At 39.6% G+C, this 20,542-nt stretch overlaps 1 protein-coding gene across 2 annotated transcripts in view; it reads left to right on the forward strand.

The window, feature by feature from the left end:
* TOX (thymocyte selection associated high mobility group box) overlaps nt 1-18,252 on the forward strand; it is a 300,152-nt gene extending 281,900 nt beyond the window's left edge. For both annotated transcript variants that reach the window (XM_080801776.1, XM_080801775.1), the window contains 3 exons: nt 8,633-9,019; nt 16,386-16,537; nt 16,888-18,252. In XM_080801776.1, the coding sequence (XP_080657902.1) occupies nt 8,633-9,019; nt 16,386-16,537; nt 16,888-16,924 (576 nt within the window). In that variant the 3' untranslated portion in view covers nt 16,925-18,252. The remainder of the gene's footprint in view (nt 1-8,632; nt 9,020-16,385; nt 16,538-16,887) is intronic.
* Nucleotides 18,253-20,542: the final 2,290 nt, after the last annotated feature.

Below are 20,542 nucleotides of genomic sequence, written 5' to 3' on the forward strand. Positions count from 1 at the left end.
ACAGCCGGTGAACATCGGCTCCACCTCCGAAGCCGAGTCATAGGATTAGCAACACTCCTCTCAATTAGTGACGTTCCCGCTTAAAGGTACTCTCTACCATCAAATCCAGCATATGAATTAACATGATTCCAGGTCTGAATAAAATGGATGCCTACCAAAAATAAAAACACTCAGTCATAGTAAATAAATGGATTCCAGCCTTCATACTTCAAAATGGCAACATGACAGATTCTCAGCAAGATACTTTTTCCCAGTAATAACAAATACAAGTGATATCTTGCTATCCAGTCGCTTGGGCGTCAGAAGCTGTGCACGGCGTTTTCCATGCATCCCTGCTCATCATTAACAACCCTACAAAATAAGATTTAGCCCATTTTCTAGATGGTCTCTAAGCTGAGAGATTAAGTGATTCGCCCACAGAAGTGAGAGGGTGGCAGTGGCAAACAGGGCTAAACTCTGCTGTCTTGTTCAAAAGCTTATAGGCTTTTTTTCTATGTTGAGTAATTGTCAAATATTTATACCTCTGGAACTACAACAAAAATGTAGTTATTCCCCCCAATAAATTGCATGCCACCTCTTACGTATTAGACAGCTAAACTCAAGCTGCCCTGACTTAATGGGGGTGGGGGGCAGAGTGGAGGTGTAGAGGTTTCCGAATCTCGCCCCGCCCCCCACTCCCTAACCTCCCACTACGAGGGGCTGGCCAGAGACCCTCAGAGGAATCTGGACCCTGTGGAGTGTTTGGGAAACACATGCTTTTCCAGCTGTGCTGGTGTGTCACCTGGTCCCAGGGAGCCAGGGACAGACCCAGCCTGCAGAGGCCACCCTGCTGTGAAGACACATTGGTATTGAAGGACCTGTGACTAGGAGCACAGAGGGTTGCAAATACGATGCAGGTCAGACCCCGGCATAATTTATTCAAATCTGGGCCCTATCATTTAAAGGGGGAAATTGAAGACATTTCAGAAGAAAAAGTCTTAAAAGTAACAGAGGTAAAAGGCAGTCAGGTAGTAGCTGAGAAGAGAGAATTTGAAATTACTAAGCCTGAAAAACAAAGACTCAGGCATGTTCAAGCCCATGACAGGCCTTAGCCCCAGGACTGTGATTACCTGTGCTCCATTTTCTCTGACTCTAGAACCGGAAGAAGACGCCGTTTCAAACGGGAGGAATTTGATCTGAGCAGGGCATTATTAAGCTCTTGAATTGGCTGAGTACACAACTTCTTTCCATAGAGAAATTTAAAAGCAGGAAGCAAAGGTTTATAAGTAAGGATTGAAGAAGATCTCTAAGGAAGAGGGCATCAAGGAAAAATCTATTTAAAATGCCACCAACAGGGGTGCCTGGGTGGCTCAGTGGGTTAAAGCCTCTGCCTTCAGCTCAGGTCATGATCTCAGGGTCCTGGGATCGAGCCCCGCATCAGACTCTCTGCTCAGTGGAGAGCCTGCTTCCTCTCTCTCTCTCTCTCTCTCTGCCTACTTGTGATCTCTATCTGTTAAATAAATAAATAAAAATCTTTAAAAAAATAAAATGCCACCAACAATTATCTGTGGCCCACCTGTGTGAGAACGCGTCTGATCTCATCTAAAGTGCTACCAACATCACACCAAGAGTCCTCAGAGGACGGCAAAGTCCACAGACCCTGAGGGCAGGTGGATCTGGGTTCAAATTCCAGGTTTCCCTCTTCCTAACTTCCATTTCTTCATGCAAATTATTGAGCTGCTGGACGTCTCAACTCTCTCATCTGTAAAACAGAGGAGACAATAGGACACACATCCCAGAGTTTCCATGAGAATCGAATAAAAAACTCTGTATAAACTCCATGATTCAGAATCCCCCAAACAGGAAGCTCTTAATAAATACCGGCTACTTATTATTACTATTATTATTATTATTACTACTATAATTATCATCAGCTTTATTTTTATTTTAACTTTTTTGTTTGTTTGTTTATTTGACAGAGAGAGAGAGATCACAAGTAGACAGAGAGGCAGGCAGAGAGAGAGGGGGAAGCAGGCTCCCTGCTGAGCAGAGAGCCGGATGTGGGGCTCAATCCCAAGACCCTGGGATCATGACCTGAGCTGAAGGCAGAGGCTTAACCCACTGAGCCACTCAGGCACCCCCATCAGCTTTATTTTTCATGTTGTTGGTAGGTGTGCAGAGTTTGTGTGTGATAGAAAATTTAACTGGCTCATATTTTCAAATTGTCTGCAAGGCTGCTTTGATATAAAGGAATTTTAAAAACGACATTAAAAGAAGAGAAACTTGCTTCATGGATACATCCTTTTAGAAAGATGAGAAATGACCTAGATATAGAAAAGACTCATCTACACAGCTTTCCTCATTGAAATGGTCTTTATGAGCCTTTAGTCATGGGAGAGTAAGAGAGTCCGAGGACCAGGAACATATACTGTTATGACTAGAGCTCCCTGGCTTGAACACTCTATTTAAGGTCATTTGGGGTTAGGCCATTAAGTAAAGCTTAAGGATATATAGCTTTTCCATAGACTCAGGAATTCCTAGACCTGGGTCTAAATTATTATGTTGAAAATAATGTATAACTTTAAACTAGTTTCATTTTACCACATAGACCAGAATTTATATTCCCAAAATGAGTGTTGCATTCAAAGTAGTCACTTTGGGAGGCTACAAACTTATTTTATTATTGCTCCCAGAATTCAAAAGATTTTTGAAACTCCTCTTTTAGAACTGCAGTCATGAAAAGTTTATGAGCCACATTAGCAAATCAATCTTGTTACATTGTTTTCACACCTCACTCTTTTCCCCAAACTTCAGCCAGATCTAACCCACAGACCTGGCTTCCAGGGACGATGAGCTGTTTCCAAAAATCAAATTCACCATCAAAAGACAAAGAGTTGTCTGAGGATATGTAAAACAGTGTCACCCAGGCTCTGAAGAGAATTCAAGTAGAGAAATTCCCAAATATTCCAAGTAAAAGCAGCATTATTGAAATATTCATACAGCTTCTTAGGAGGGCCAATCTTGGAGGGGGGCAGGGAGGGCGCCTGGGTGCTCAGTCAGTTAAACATCCTGCTCTTGACTTTGGTTCAGGTCCTGATCTCAGGTCTTGGGACTGAGTCCCTATTTGGGCTCCTCACTCGGCGGGGAGTCTGCTAGAGAGTCTCCTTCTGCCCCTCCCCCGCTTCTGAAAATAAATTAATAAATCTTAAAAAAAAAAAAATAAGACAGTGCCAACCTGGAAAGAGATAACATTTGAATGAATACGTTCTGGTATATGAAAGAACAGTAATCGGAGTCGTGACTTTAAGGGCACACATCGGAGAAGAGACTATTTCTACCTTGAGGTAGGGTGTCAGAATGTACAGGGACAATGGAAGCTTTTTATAAAAATGCACAGTAAAGGACAATATTGATTCACATCAGGAAGGTTCTCTGTTGCCATGACTGATAGTAAAGAACCACAACATTTAGTTCAAGGGAAGGACAATAAACTCGAATGATTTCTTTTGTTTGAAATAACTTATAGAATTCATGCCATGGAGAGCTATTGAGACAAATACTGGGTCTGAATTTGAAAATGGGATGGATTATTTTATGACTGTTACATAAAATTTGCAGCTCCGAAAGCCCAGATCGTGATTTAAAGATAATAAAATCTCATGCTTCAGGGTGTAAGTTAATCACCTGCAAGGACCAGGAAGAATTTCCCTTTCAGAAGTAACAACGCACAATTGAGTAGGTGCATAAATTTTGTTTAATTTTCAGTGCATCAAGTATTGGTCAGTGCTGAAAACAAGAATCAAATTAGATGGACTATTAATCTGATTTGGTTCAACAACTCTTATATTGTTGCTTCCACTGAGTTTTATGTCTTGTGTTTATACTTTGCTATTTTAAATAACAATTGCTTTGTCAGTTTCTCATTTTTATAGCACTTATCATCCCAGAATGGGGGCATTTATACACTATGCACTATTGTCTGCTTTATACAAAGTAAATGGATTGAAACTATCTCAGATTATCAACAACATGGTTAATCAGAAGTATCTTAAGGTTTATAGAGTGGTGTCTCTTGTGGAAGATTCTATTGAGAAGACCCAAAAGGTGTCTATTCACACACACACACACACACACACACACACACTCTCATTTTGTTGATGGAAAACATCTTTCAGAGTCAGTGGTCTAAAAGCAAATAGGAAATAGAACTCATTCAGACACTAATAGCAAAAACACATTCCTTCCATGAAAATGTCAGATTCATGGGTAGATTTTCAGTTGTGTATACAGTGGTAAAATCATATTTGCCAGGTGACCTACCCAAAGCACACACTACTAAAGAAAAGTGGTTAGTGTATTTCAAAATAGAAGCAAATTTAAATTATTTAGTTTGTATGAGAAAACAGTTTTAATTTATGAATGGTAGGTATAGAGATCTTCATAAACAATCTAATTGATTTGCAAAATTGTAGACTTGCTTTCAAAGTTTAATTAGAAGAAAGTGACAGAACAGATTAAATTTATGATTTCTTCATGTTCCCATTTAATCAGATTATGAATTCATGGCACTTTGCTATGGAAAATGAACTTATTCTACCTATCTTTCAAAGCAATAAAATAGCTCTATAATTAATAGACAGTTTGTTGTATTAGTCTGATTAAGAATTAACTAGAAGTGAAGCTAGAAGCAGGTTTTTTTGCCATCTAAATGAGTGGATCTTTACATAAAGATAAAAATTCTCAACATACAGTTGCAACACCGTAAGCCTCCTTGTGGCCCGCCATCCACCCCAGATCCAGTGGAGAGTTAAGGGCAGGGTACCTAACCAAAGGACAGAGGGTTATAATTTCTCATCACTTCTGGAAAGGTATGGTTCATGCTGACAGCAAAGAAGAGAATGAAAAAGACCAGTCTGATATTCTGTGGGTTTTCAAAGATTTCAGCTCTTTCGTCACCGTTTGGGAAAAGGAATGGCATGTCTTGTCAGGAGTCTCAGCCAGGGCAACAGTGAGAGCATGGAGTCTTGTTCAAGAACAGTCATTCAGTCATTCAACAGACAAACATGTCTGTGTTCTCTTTGTCCTGTCACCGTGACAGATGCGTGTGACACAGATTTAATTTCCTACCATAACAGAGACCATTTCCTTGATGACACAAGACACTGTCATAGAGACTACAGGGAGAGCACCTCCATTAGCGTCCCTTTCGTGTATAGGCGCACGGCTAGACACTGGACATGTTACCCATCTTGTCACATTCAACTACTAGAAAGTAAAGGGAAAACATGTAACTTCCCCCAAAGTCTTCCTACCTCTGTATTAAAAATTGTATAGAGTGTCATCTAACTCATTTTCAGAGATTTATTTAATTTGTTTGCCGATAGTCTTTCTAGGGATTAAAATCTAGTACTATTTCAGAATAGGTTTAGCATTAGCGAACTTTACATGCCTTAGTGTGGAGAATATAAATGATAAACAAATGGCTGGATAGACAAAATATTTTTCTATTTACCATGAGAAAACAGTCTTCACAAGGTTGGCAAAAAGTTATCTCAAATTCAGTTGGAATCTATTTTTATGTACCTGTGTCTCTATATCTCCCTCTCTGAAATGATCTTTCTATCATTTCTCTATATGGTGGAAGGCGTGCTGTTAATCAAAAGGTGGAATTCAGGAGGATTTGGTTCATTGTTTATTTTGAATTCACCATTGAAGAAAACCATTACCATGGACATGCCTTAGCTCTTCTAGGATATAATTGGGAAGCCACCAGCTTCCTAATTCTTTCAAGAAATTGTGTCACTGTCCTCAGCCTTAAATATGAAATTCACTATGCAGATGGTTTTCCAGGAAACACAGAACTATAGATTAGTGTAATATTACACCTGGATTGTGTAATTTAAGTATGTCTTTTGTGGCAGCAAAAATTAGCTTATTTCAGGCAAGAAATGACTATTTAAATGGAAGTGTAGTTCTATTTGCCATTTAAATAGGTTTGTGTAACTTATTAATTCTTCTGAACCAATGTTTTCCATTGAAGACGATTCTCACCAAATGACCCATTGAGAGAAGGTTTCTGTGGTTCTTAGCTGGAGATTCACAACACACTGAAGGCTCCCAGAAGGCACTGGCTTGTTTTCCTACACATTTCATCCAGGAACCTTGTTTTTTATAAGGCATGTATTTTTTCCACAAATTCCCCCTCCCCCATACAGTTCGGGAGCTAAAGTGGGTGTCACCTCTAGAATGGCTTGCCAGGGGTGGCTGTGGGCCCCCAGAGCTGATCCCGCTGCTGGCCAAGCATCTGGACTCACCAGAATTAGGCATTTCTATTCTACATGTAGCCAAAGTCTATTTCTCCAAGGTTGTTCAATTGGACAAATATCTTTATTTAATTACATGGCTGTAGTTCCCGGGACGATTGTATGATTATGTCTGAACAACATGTCATATGCATCTATGTGCATTTTGTTTGTGTTCAAACACACATTCAGGTCACCTGTCTATACGCTATAGATCCCATGTTACTTCTTGACGAGGTGATTATTAGCTAGAGAAATCAAAATGCAAACATTTTCCCGTCTATGTGTTTCAGAGCGCTGATAGTATGAGCGATGTGAGTGATTCTTCTTCTGTTTAAATTAAAAACATCTATAAAGCAAGAAATAAAGATGCACTCACATGTATTAAATTTTATAGATATCTATCATGTGTAATAGTTCTGTTCCTGTAGGGAGTTGAAGCCGTATGCGATTAAGTACGAAATTAGCCCTTCTGCGGCAGGCTAAGGAGGGGGAGGAAAACACAATGAGACTGCTTTCCCGGATGACTTCACGACACAGACACACAATAAACACATAATCTTCTTGGCATGTAGGGAACGATTTTTGAGGCATATCATTGCAGTATATGCTATTCTGATGTAGAACTAGTCACTGTTTACACAGCCTGAATTAACCTATTTGACCTTTTCCTGGAATTGTTCACTACTCTGCACACAACAATAAGAATTTTTAAGTAGAAACAACAACAATAAAAAAAAATCTACTTAAGTTTCTTTTTGTTGTTGTTGAAATCACCTTTTACATCTGCATTTAGCCAAGTTTCTCTCTTTTAAGGCCATCCCCTGAAAATGTGTGAACAATTTCTGACATTATTAATATTCATATAGGAGACAGGGAGTCTGAATGTCGGTTCCTATTTCGTAAGGCTCCATCAATATGGACCCAGAGATAAATATTATAAGGAGAGGATTCTTCAAAGAGGCTCAAATTCTCAGGGTACACCTTACTTTATACTCGACCTGGTGAAGTCAGAGCCTCCCAGGCCCCCAGATTTCCATGGTCTGGCGTATTGTTACAGATGTCAGTTGTGTCCTTTCTCTGGAGAGAGAATGTGGGGCTGGTTGTTCGTTTACCCCAACCTACCTTTCTTGAGTCTGCACGTAGACGCCCCCGGGTCCTCAGTGTGGTTTTCATTTCATTTTCCTACCCTAATGGAGAAAAACGACTGCATTGCTAGTTGTGTTATCTGCTGACTTGTGAAATGAAGTTCGCACGTTGTGTTTCGGGTCATCTTGCGTGACGACCAGTATCCCTAATGTTCTGGTCCATGGATGATGCTCTGTGTCACGGGAGGGCTTCAGAAAGATCCTGCCACACTGATAGTAACAGGAGCTCATTTGACTCAAAAACGGAACAAGCATGATATCAAGGTTTCAGAATAAGGATATTTGCATCTTCAAGGCACTGTTTTGACAAAGCAACTTTTCTTCTCCAGAAGAATATGGTAGCATGTTTCTTCCCCCACCTGGTTTCACTTCTCGCCTTTTGTTTTATCAGCTTCCACTTCTCAGCAAAAGTAGGACGTAGGTCCTTGCCCTGGAAGAAATGCTTCGGGGTTAATTCTTGGTTCTTTTCAGCCCCCACTGCTAGGTCTAGTTTTTAAGTCAATGAAAAGATTATTAAGAAATGGCCTTAGCAAGGTATAAAAAAATTAGGGCAAAATTATATTAATTCATGTTGGAGTCAGAAGTTTCTAAGAGATTATTTTTATCCAGTTCATTATGGGGGACAATTCATCACCAACTTCTTTAAAAAATTCAGATGAGTTCTGTGGCTACTTAGAAGCTGTATTAATGTGGTTTTATGTAACTTCAGAAAGGTATTTTAGAACTCCTTTTCTCATATTCATTTCCATCAACCAGCTTTGTTTTCTTTGTGCAAATATCTAGGCCAAGGCTCCTTAAGACTGTAAAAAGGAAACATAAAAAAATGAGACATACCATCAATAGAAGAACTCCAGAACTGAATTACTTTCAAAGTGAGCCCCACTTGTCTTTCCTATCAGGGCACTGAGGACACCCACCTCCCCGCCCATCTTGTTCCTGGTGTGCACAATGAGAAATGTCCCTAGGTTAGAGCTTGCATTGAGGCAAAGACAAAGAAAATGTCACTGGAGATTGTTTTAGATTCAGAAAGAGGCAGATTCAGCTCAGTCTTCCACAAGCCGCATTACAAATACCAAAGGAGTGGTTCTTAGACCAGAGGCAAGCAGAGCAACAGGCGTTGATCCTCGCGGAAGTTCCAGACCGCGCTCACCCAGTACCCCTGTGTCCCTCTCTGAACTCTGCCCCTGTTTGTTTCCTCAACAGAGCTACAGTGAACCTGTTGATGTGAAGACATCACAACCTCCTCAGCTGATCAACTCAAAGCCTTCAGTGTTCCATGGGCCCAGCCAGGCCCACTCGGCTCTGTACCTAAGTTCCCACTACCACCAACAACCAGGAATGAATCCTCACCTAACTGCCATGCATCCCAGTCTCCCCAGGAGCATAGCCCCCAAGCCGAATAACCAAATGCCAGTGACTGTCTCTATAGCAAACATGGCCGTGTCCCCCCCTCCTCCCCTCCAGATCAGTCCACCTCTTCACCAGCATCTCAACATGCAGCAGCACCCACCACTCGCCATGCAGCAGCCCCTTGGGAACCAGCTCCCCATGCAGGTCCAGTCTGCCTTACACTCACCTCCCATGCAGCAGGTACGTGCTCGCACTCTGGACTCTTCTTCAGAAGTGCGGGGGCGGGAGGGGGGCGTTGGGGAACTGAGGGAGGGGGCACAGAGGGGGGAGGGGGAGAGACGGAAGGGAGGGGGAGGGGGTTCTCGCCGTTAGCAGAAGGCGGGGGCACATGTGTGTTCTGTTCTATTTAATGGACAGAAAATGGAAGATAGTCAACAAACATCTGCTTTCTGAAAAATAATAATTTACAGGTGGTGAGTTTGGGCAGCATTATAGGATCACGACAATGGATCGCTGCTTCTTTTCCTAATCGCCTGCTGGCCTCTTGCCACGTTTCTAGAAATCATATCGCTAATCATCCTCCTTGTTTTCTGCTCCTTGAGTAAAGTACATTTGTAATGATGAAATGACAACTCCTGCTAAAGACCTCTTTGGGACTGATGGTTTTACATGAAAATATATATATATATATATATTTGGTTTGGATATACATGTATACATATATATATGTATATGGTTTGTAAACCCTTGATTAGTATGCCTGTTGAGGCCAATAAATGCCACAAAATGAAATCTTGACCCACTGTTTTGTGATATTCAGAGCTATCAAATTGGTACAGCCTTTAAAGGACTAAGAAATGAAAATGTTAACCAGAGTTTTGTTTAAAAATGGATATATGGCTTCTGCAAAAATCAGAAAACACAGGAAGTTTGGAAGCCTCTTTCCCAGTTATTGAAACAATTTGTGTGCAATCTTAGCTGAATTTTCCTTTGAAGTCCAGCTTTTCTTTAGGATTTGGTGTTATTTTAAAATTGTAAAATGAAGAGCAAATGGTGTACCTGAAACTAAACGTAAAGCCGTCAAACATCCTGAAAACTTGTTTTAAAAACATAAATCAAGATTAAAAACTACAAATTGTATCAAATTCATCTATCACTTTTACAATCCGATTACTCTTTCGTTCCAGAACTGTAATTACACATGCAAACACAGGTTTCCTGTTGAGCCCATATCTAGCCCTCTGTGGAGTCGAGTCTGTAGTTGGACCAGGGTGGGTTGGAGAGGATGCAGAAAAAGATTCAAATATATTACCCTCGAATTTATTTTTTTCAAGATTTCATCTATTTATTTTGAGAGAGAGAGAGAGAGAACATGAGCGGGGATTTGGCGGGGGGAGGGGTAGGCAGAGCGAGAGGGAGGATTTCAAGGACTCTCTGCTAAGGGTGGAGCCCCACGTGGCCCTTGATCTCGAGACCCATGAGATCATGACCTGAGCCTCAGTCAAGAGTCTGTTCCTCAACCAACTAAGCCACCCAAGTTCCCCCCAAATTCATTTATTTATTTTTTTAAAAGATTTTATTTATTCATTTGACAGAGATCACAAGTAGGCAGAGAGGCAGGCAGAGAGAGAGGAGGAAGCAGGCTCCCTGCTGAGCAGAGAGCCCGACACGGGGCTCAATCCCAGGACCCTGAGATCATGACCTGAGCCGAAGGCAGAGGCTTTAACCCACTGAGCCACTCAGGCGCCCCTTATTTTTATTATTATCATTGTAGACTGACAATAGCAAACCTTAATATACTACTTTACCTTCTGTTTCATTTCAGAAAATTTATAGTGCAGGAACTAGCATTATCTTCATTTTATAAGCAAAGAAACTCGGGCTTGGCAGAGTTAGGTCGTATGCCCATAAGGTCGGTGATGGAATTCAAAACCCAGTTCTGTTCAGAAATCAGAGCCTGGCTTCTTAAATGTTGGGCCTGCTGCCTCTCACACTTAATCATTCTTATAGACCAGTTTTGTATTAGAAAACCTGTATCTCCCAAGATTTTGGAGAGTCTTTAAATCTTAGCTAGTTCTAAAATTAAAATGATTAGAGAGAACAAATGGACCTAAGTCTCTTTGCTAAAACCTTTCCTGGTCCCTAAGCCAAAGATTTTGATAAGCCCTCATGTCCCCCTTACCCAGACTAGCTGCTGATTCACTAGGGAAGAAGACTGGGGAAAAGTCAACTTCTACAATCATGCCTGGTCCACAGCAGTGTCTGTGACTAGCAGGTGACATTCATAGGATCAAATTTCTGCTCTTTCTATCAGACAGCACTCAAATAAAAGGGACTCTTGGGTGTCCTTGCATAAGAATGATGCAGTAATGTTTGTGTAAAGAATGAATGTCTGAGGAACCACAGCCTTGCCTTCTTGGATTGCCTCCAGCCTAAGGTGCTGCCCGCTGAGGGCCCGTGTTCTGCTCTCGACGCTCTAGCTCGGGTCTGTTTCTTCCCAGGCAAGAGAAGAGAAAAGGCACAGTCCCCTCCACCAAGTTGAGGGCTAGAGCTCGGTCTAGAGAGGACACTGTTTTCTAACTTATCTGCTCAGAAATGTTTCCTTTTTCTACTTATACAAACACCTTGGATGAGCTAGCTGTGATCCTGAGTAGCTTTCAAACATTTCAGAATTACATAAGGCCACATGTGAAAACTCAGGAGACTTGTCTTTCTATAGAGAATCGGAACTGAATAGGAAAAAATAGAACAGATTACACTGGACACGTTATTCATCAATCTTTAAGTCAGTTCTATTAGTGTATTTCAAAAAGTGTTCTTACTGAGATGGTAGGACCTGATTTCAATTTACATTAATAATAGAAGACAAAATGCATGAACCCCAAATGGAGAGTAAATAGTTAAAAGACTACAGTGACTAACATCACTTTTAACAAGGCCTGGATCATGGTGGGTGAAGTAAAATAATTGTTGAATGGGCAAATGAACAAACAAGCAATTAAAAAAAAAAACGAGTAACAAAAGTGTTTAAATACTAGAAGAAATTATAGGTTAGTTTGTAGAATCTGAATTCTTCGGAATTTTTTTAATTGCATTTATTCAAAAAAGATTAATTAAACCCCTAATGTGTGCCAGGCACTGTCTAGGCTCTGGAAGTTGAATGATAAATGAGAACAGGTGATGAGGCCTCTGTCCCCATGCAGCTGTCATCAGAGTTGAGGAGCAGTGGTGGTGTAGTGGTGGTAATAAGATAAACAGATTAATTAGTAAGATCCTGTGGGGGGAAAGATGAACAGGAATTCAAATTGCAGAGCGTGTGGAGAAATAGCAGAGCCTTCAGCTGGAATGGATAAAGAAGGGGCCTGTGAAGGGCTGGCACAGAAACGTGAAGGCTGAGAAGAGGAAGCAGCCTGTATGAATCAGAAGGTGGGAGAGGGGGACTCTGGGTGGCTCAGTGGGTTAAGCGTCTGCCTTCAGCTCAGGTTGTGATCCCAGGGTGCTGGGATCGAGCCCCACGTCAGGCTCCCAGCTCAGCAGGGAGTCTGCTTCTCCCTCTCCCCACTCCTGCTTTCTCTCTCATTTCCTCTCTCTTTCAAATAAATGAAATGAAATTCTTTTTTTTTTTTTTTTTTTTTCAAAGGAGGTGGGCAGAGTAGGTGGGGAAAACCAGCAGAGGCCAGAAACAGGGAAAAAAGGCTCCAGGCTAGAAGGACCCATTTTGGGGGAAACGTAGCTGGTCTGGGACCTGGGAAGGAGACCAGTGGGGAATACGGTGCATTAGGGGAGAGCCTAATGTACCGTACTAGAGGAGTGAGGTCATTAGAATAGGATCGTCAGGTTAAGGGGACTGGCAGCCCCCAACAAGTTGATAATCCTAAAATCAGGATCAAAAAATCCATCAGCCATGATGTCACTCAATTTATTAAAATCACAAGTCTGTCAGGGCCAAAGTTCAAGCTCTCAAAGTTGGTCTTCAGCCCGTAGTTGTAGAACCAGGTTGTGAGTGAAATTCGACCTGTCTGATGGATCATCCAAACCACCTTTATCCTGAAGATGTTTGCATCCTGGTTGTGGGGGCCGTGTTCACATACCCAAACACGAAAAAAAAGAAAAAGAGAGAAAATGAATGCAAGTTATTGGCTACCATATTCTTTAAATAATCTCATATTTCAGTATTATGTTAGTTATTTTCTTATCCTCCTGAAAAATGAATATATCCTCCAAAAACGATTGTATAGTCCACCAAGAATAATAGTTTCATTTTTTTCTAGAATAATATTTTATACACCAAACACACGGAGCTGCTTTTTTTTTTTTAGTCCAGTTTTCTTCCTTTTTTTTTCCTGCTCGCTATATTGTCGAATGAGGTCACGAGAAAAAAAAATCATTAATATCTGTCAACTTCCTTTATAACCTTAAGAAAAAAATCTTTGTATGATATCACACAGACAGATTTTCAATTTCCTTGTGTAATAAACAGCTGCTTTAGGATTTGGGTGTAATTTAAAGGTTTAAAAAAATCACATTGAGATTGATGAATAAATCAGTTGTGAAGACAAAAACATTGATGCCTGTTGAAAATACCTCTCCAGACAGGCAGGAAATGAAATTAGTTCCCAGTAAAGTGTGGATATGAGGATCACTGTTTGGTTGTGCTACAGGCTTTTTAGGTCTTGCTATGTGGCACAACAAAAATGCTAGGGCTACAGAAATCTAATTAAAGAGCAAATGTCCCTTCTGACATCAAATCAATCTTTATCACGTTTTCTATTTTTATTTCAATCTGGCACCAGAAAATGAAATTTAAAATTCCAGGCATGCTACAAAACAGTTGGTGATTTTTCTCTTGAGCATTAAAATGCAAAATATTCAGCCTGGTTTAATTAGACCGCTAAGCAAACATGTTCCAAAAATGTATATCACCATTGTTGTTTCATATCTATATCAATAATCTAAACGTCCTTAGCTCTAGGTTCAACCTCAACACCTTTTACTAGTGTTAGAAGAGTAATGCATTTTCCAAATGGAGAGCAAGTTAAACAATTTTACTTCAGGCTTTGCTTGTATTTTTCTCGGTCCTTGGTTGTTTGACTGTTAACCGATCTTAAATTAGGCATTGAGGTTGGCTGAACGTTAAATCTTTGAACTGTGTAGGTGATATATCATTTTGGTTTTTTTACACCGAAGTTACTCATTTAATCTTAAACTCATAGTTCAAAGATTAGTGTTCTCCTGACAGTCTCTCACCCAACCTTGACAAGGAACCATTGCATTGGATGGGGAAAAAGCCATGATGGTTTCTGTTGTGGATTGTGTAGGTTTGGGTGGAAAGGAGTTGGTTTGTTTTTATTTGTTTTTTGCTCTCTTATATGTGGTCATGCCTTCAACTAACTCAAGATATTTCCAACTACATTTTTTTCTTGACACTTGTTTACTTTTAGGTTATGTTTTGTCTATTGTGCAAAAATCCAGTAGGGAGAACTTCACCTTAAAATGACAGGAAAGCCCCTGGCATTTACACATTTACACACCCCCATGCCTTCCCAACTGGAGTCTGTTAAACTTTATTCACCAGAAGAGATGATTTATTGAGCCACTACTACAGGCCACTACTACAGTAGTACAGCAGTGCTACTACTAGTGTACTACTGAGTAGTACTACAAGTAGTACTACTGAAAATATTCAGTAAACAAAGCAAACACTCTCTGGTCTCCAGTCCCCCTTATGACAGGGGCAAAAATGGAAGTCAACACAAAGCTCCTTTCTCTAAGGAGTTTTGTCCTGCTCTTTGCCCAGTATCACCCTAGGCACCAAAGAAAGACGTCAAGCAAGCTGGATGAAAGGCCCATAAAGACAGTATGATAGGGGAGCTCAGTCTGTTGAACATTCAACTCTTGATCTCGGCTGGGGTCTTGATCTCAGGGTCATGAGTTCGAGCCCTGTGTTGGGCTCGGCACTGGGTATGGAGCTTACTTAAGAAAAAAAAAAGACAATATTATAGGACCATAATGGAATGAATACATTTCATCAAAGGCAGTGGGACTCCCTGTGTGACAGAGATACAGCATGGTCTGGTCAATCAGTCTGGAGAGGATGGGAGAAGCAAGCATCCAGTTATCCCTCTTATTTTTCACTTTGCTGTCTTGGAAAATGTTTATAGCTTGAGCTGCAGGTGTCATCTACACAAACATGCTTATTTCCCACAAGCCAGTTGTAAAATGAGGAAATACTCTAATCCTTTTAGTCTGTGTGAGGTCAAATAGCCAGACTGCTAAATTCTCTACTTTCCAGTGATGTGTTTCTAATCATTCAAAAGTTTGTCTTTCATCCATAGTTTTGGTGGGAGTTAGTGTGGACATTGGCTTGCAGTCTTTATCACTGTAGTGGAAAATAAATTAATATCTTAAAGCCAAAATGGAGAATTGAAGACGTTTGATAATAGGTACCTTTGAGTGTTTACCCAAGGGACCCTGAAACACGAATCAAAGTCTGAGGAAATATCCTTAGCTAAAAATCAATCTTCTGATCATTCTGCTGAGCTAAAACAAAAACAGAAGCAAGAACAGTAAAAACTCAATATTATGCCTTCCAAAGCTCCCCGCAAGTAAATAGGGAATGGTTCGTTTTTAAGTCTCTTGATTTTGCTATGGTTAAAAACCATGTATGAAATCCACAGCAGAAAGAGACAGCCACAAGATTAATTAAGTTGCTTTTTTGGTCAATTCCAGCAAAGCTTGCTTATGCTGCTCTTGAATTCACCAGATAAGCTAAAAATAAATCTTAGTGTATAATGCTTTTTGTTTACCAGATAGAGCTATATACTTCAGAGAGTCTGTCCTTGAATTTTTAATAGCTTTGCAAGGATTAAAAGTCAACACTCCATCATACCAGTGTATTAGAGGAATCTTCCTAAAGTCTGATTGTTATTTGCCAGTTAATAGACTTTTCAATTAAAAAATATTTGTTCTGTCTTACACTTTTCCTTCCCTGTGTTTTCCGGTGGCAAGTAGCTTTGAATCTCTTTCCTTCTATTAGTCCCACAACTGTTAAAAAGCTTTGGTTGAAATTTTTTAGCTGAGAAAGAAGTACAAATGAAAGAAGAAGCAGATGGTCCCTTTGTGATTGAATGAAGAAAACGGGTTTTGAGAACAATATGTGAATAGGTGTAGTCTAATAAAACACTCAGCCACCTGCTGCCTGAATCCTTCAAAAAAGATTCTGTTGCATATTCTGGGGATTAACTATTAATGTATCCTTAGGTTTGATAGAAAACATAAACTGAGGGGTTAGGTCCTTTTCCCTTTGTTCTGATTGAGTCGGTTTCTCCATATTTTAAGTTGTTTCTCAATTCAGTTTATCTGCTCAAGAGTATATAAATAAAGGTTTTCTCACACGTGGTTCAATGCAAGAAAGGTAAAAGAATAGGGTCCTGCGCACATCTCTTTTACCTTTAAGTTTTCTGGGCCCTCAGGATTCGTTTGCCCTTGCAGAGACACAACGGAGAAGGCAGAAGTGTGTTTGCAAACAATGGATAAATATTTAGGGGCTTTTCTTCCTTAAAAAAAGCACTTTGATCCTTATTTGTGGATTTGCTTTCCCTTTCAGGGATTTACTCTTCAACCCGACTATCAGACTATAATCAATCCTACATCCACAGCTGCACAAGTGGTAACCCAAGCAATGGAGTATGTACGTTCCGGGTGCAGAAACCCTCCCGCCCAGCCGGTGGACTGGAATAACGACTTCTGTAGTAGTGGGTAAGCGGCGGGTCATCACCACCTGCTGGTGGACATCTCTCATAGCATGCTTGGCGTGCCCTGCTCCTTAGGCGCAGGAGATCCCGTCTTTTCTCCCTGCTTTCTGAAAGATCATCTGGAACAGTTCCATGTTCATGAAAGCAGAAGACAGCAATGTAGAAATTTTTAAGCAGTTCTAGTCGTTCCAAGAATAAACAAATGCCTTTAGATCCCTGTTCGTTGTACCTGGGCTCTGTCCCAGGGCACCGCTCCATCCCTGGAGCTAGAACAAACAGACCTGCCTCCCTCGGGGTCACCTGTAGCACCAGTCTTGTAACAAGGCATTGTTTGTCTGTTTTCTCTTAACACAGGGGCATGCAGAGGGACAAAGCACTGTACCTTACCTGAAAGTCTGAACACCTCTTCTTTCCACTGAGGAATTCAGGGAAGTCTTTTCACCGTGGATTGCTTTGTATAGCCAAAGCAGTTCTCCATTTTATTAGAAAAATACAAGTTGCTAAGCACTTAGGACCATTTGAGCTTGTGGGTCACCCACTCTGGAAGAAATAGTCATGCTTCTTTATTATTTTTTTAATCCCTTATGGACATTGTTTTTCTTCTTCCCTGAAGGAAATTTGGACCATTCAGATTTTATGTTGGTTTTTTGCTGTGAAGTGCTGCGCTTTAGTAACTGCCTTAGCGACTGTAGATGTCTCGGATCAAAGTCCTGGATTTTCCATTGGTTTTCATAATGGGTGTTTATATGAAACTACTAAAGACTTTTTAAATGGCTTGATGTAGCAATCATAGCAAGTTTGTAAATAGCATCTATGTCACACTCTCCTAGAGTATAAAATGTGAATGTTTTTGTAGCTAAATTGTAATTTGAAACTGGCTCATTCCAGTTTATTGATTTCACAATAGGGGTTAAATTGGCAAACATTCATATTTTTACTTCATTTTTAAAACAACTGACTAATAGTTCTATATTTTCAAAATATTTGAGAAAGAAAAAAAAACGTATTCCCAAATGATTTTAATTTAAAAACAAAATTGGCTTTGTCTCATTCACCAGACAAAAAGAAACTAGTGTTAAGGGAAGCGCAAACACATTTATTTTGTACTGCAGAAAAATTGCTTTTTTGTATCACTTTTTGTGTAATGGTTAGTAAATGTCATTTAAGTCCTTTTATGTATAAAACTGCCAAATGCTTACCTGGTATTTTATTAGATGCAGAAACAGATTGGAAACAGCTAAATTATAACCTTTACATATGGCTCTGTATTATTGTTTCTTCATACTGTGTCTGTATTTAATCTTTTTTTATGGAAACTGTTGCGCCTATTTATGAAATAATAAATATAGGTGTTTGTAAGTAAATTTGTTAGTATTTGAAAGAGGTTTCTTTGATGTTTAAACTTTTGCTGGCAAAAAAAAAAATTCACGCCTGGTGTGAATACTTTATTATTTAGTTTTTACAGTGACATGAATAAAGCCAAACCTACTTTTCATTTAGCAGCAAATTAAAGTAACCAATCCTTTATTTCTACATTTCTTTGGTTGATGCAAACAAAAAACTGATACTTAAGGACTTTCTTTCTTCGTACAATATAACAGAGAATTGCCCTGAAAAGTCACACAAGCTCCAAGACTAAACAGATGGGTTCTCTATCTGAAAAGGGTTGCTTCTTGGTTCTCAGCTGGTTTTAGTCAATCCTGTAAACTCCCTTCCTCCAAAAAAAAAAAGAAAAAGAAAAAGAAAAAAAAAAAAAACCATTGAAGTCGAATCAATTAAAATTCCTCAAGCTGCATGCTTCTCACAAAATCCAGAAAACATTTAGAAATTAAACCAGGGGTGGGTAGGACGGGAAGGCATACTGTTCAAGAACATATCTCCAAATGAAAGGTGAGTAACCAGACAGAGAAAAAAAAAAAAGGGGAAAGCATTCCAAATTTGAAAGCTATTGATAGAAATGGAGATTCTTGCTGTCTTTTGTGCCTCTACAAACCACTTCTCTTTCCAGAATTCCGAAGTCTTCCAAGAGAATTCTGAGGGTATTAGAGATTTGCTACGGAATCAAAAGCATTGAGAATCTGGCTGAAGGTTTGCATAGCTTTTATATCAAAAAGAGCTAGCAAATCACTCCCCTACAGGGGATTGCATAAAGAAAGCTAGTCTGGTTGGAAATCAAGAGGATGGGTGATGTCTCTTTCATGGGATGTGTGAAATAAACTTAGCAATTTAACTAAATACAAATATATGCATTGTGTAATCCAGTCAGAATTAAAAAGACAAAAGGTATGCTTGCTTTGGAATGATTTTAGGCATTGTACAACCTTGAATCACTTGAGCATGTAATAACTAATAAATAATGCAGATCCAATGTGATTATTAAAATGACTGTAGCTGAGAGCTCTAATTTTCCTGTCTTGAAACTGTATAAGAACTCATGTGATTAAGTTCACAGTTTATTGTTTGTCTGTTTAGTATTTTAGAAATATACCAGCACTACTAATTACCTAATGTCTTTTATTTATTGTATTATGATAAAGTAAAATTTTCACTTGCTTTAAGTCTAAACCGAGGAGGTAATTACCAGGATGAGAACAGCTAGCTTTGACTTTGACAGGCAGTTTGTACATGGAAGTACAATGTTGTTTACAGCTTTTCTAGAGCAGGTGTGCAACCAGGGTAGAGAGAGTGTTACAACTCAATACCAAAAAAAGGGTTAAAAAATGTAAATAAAAGAAAATACATCGTAAATAAAAATTATTACCATGCGTGACCGTATTCTATTTGGATATCCATCAGTGTCTAAAGGACAGACCCAGTCAGATGACAAATCCCAAGGAAATTTCATGGCAGGAGTGATTAGCAACAGTAGCGATTAATGCCTGCCACAGCCACAGATGTTCTCTCTGGAAGCACCAAGAATGCCCTCTCATCAACCTGAGCTCTAGGACTGTAAGCTGTTGCTTGAGAAACCTCCCCCTCGGAGGAAGCCGGCATCTGGCCTGGGCACAGCAGCTTGCAGCTTGTAACTGGAAGGAACAGTGATGGTGGACACTGGGTTCTCCACTATGGTACTCCGCAGGATTCCCGGATCTCAGAAAAAGTCATTCCAGAAAATTCAGCAATAATGCTGAACATTTAGTATCTTTACCAATATACCAAAGTCAAGCTTATAATCAATTAGAAAAGAAAAAAAGGTATCCCAGTGGTCCAAAGAGGGTTGTGTCTGTTACATCCACAAGAAAGAATAATTCAAAATCCCAATTCCCATTCAAATGTGAATGAGTGGACAATAGAAAAATTGGTCAAGTAATGACTTCTGGTTAATCAAATTATTGAATGTAGCTAAGAACCAAAGTTGGTCCCTGTGATTTTTTTCACCTGTTGCCTTAAAGGAACAGAACCTGTCGGAAATGGGGCAAGAGTGGTCCGTAGACAGCCATGGCTCCATGGAACAGTGTGTCCTGACTTGGATTCATCACTAAGATTTTTTTTTATTCATAAATTCAAAATTAAGAAAATAAACACATCAACATTCAGTTTCCTTTTTACATGGACCTCTTCTTGCCCTTTGCTAAAGAGTTGCCCTACTCATTTGAAAGGCAAATTGATTAAGTCATAGGAAATTGCCAATATTTGACCCATTTGCCTACAAAAAATGACAATTTCGTATGGTTCCACCCAATGTGTTTTGGAACCAAAGATGATGGGATTTGGGCTATAACATTAAATACAATTTCACATGGAATTAGAAGTTCTTTACAAAGTCCTAGGGGAGAATACTCAAAGAAGTAATCAGTTTTGTTTGTTTGCAAGGTACCTCACTTCAAATCAGTCACAGACAGCTACATTAAATTAAGAATACTTTAAATTATCAGATTCCAGTTAATCCCAAATAAACATCCTAATGTTTTTGTTACACACAGATGTTTCTCTTAATATTTATTTGTTGAGAGGGGATTTGAGTTTCACTTTCACATTTCAATCATAACTCTCATTTTAAGGTAACAGT

The sequence above is a fragment of the Martes martes genome, assembly GCF_963455335.1.
Source record: "Martes martes genome assembly, chromosome: 4".
Taxonomy (NCBI): Eukaryota; Metazoa; Chordata; class Mammalia; order Carnivora; family Mustelidae; genus Martes; species Martes martes.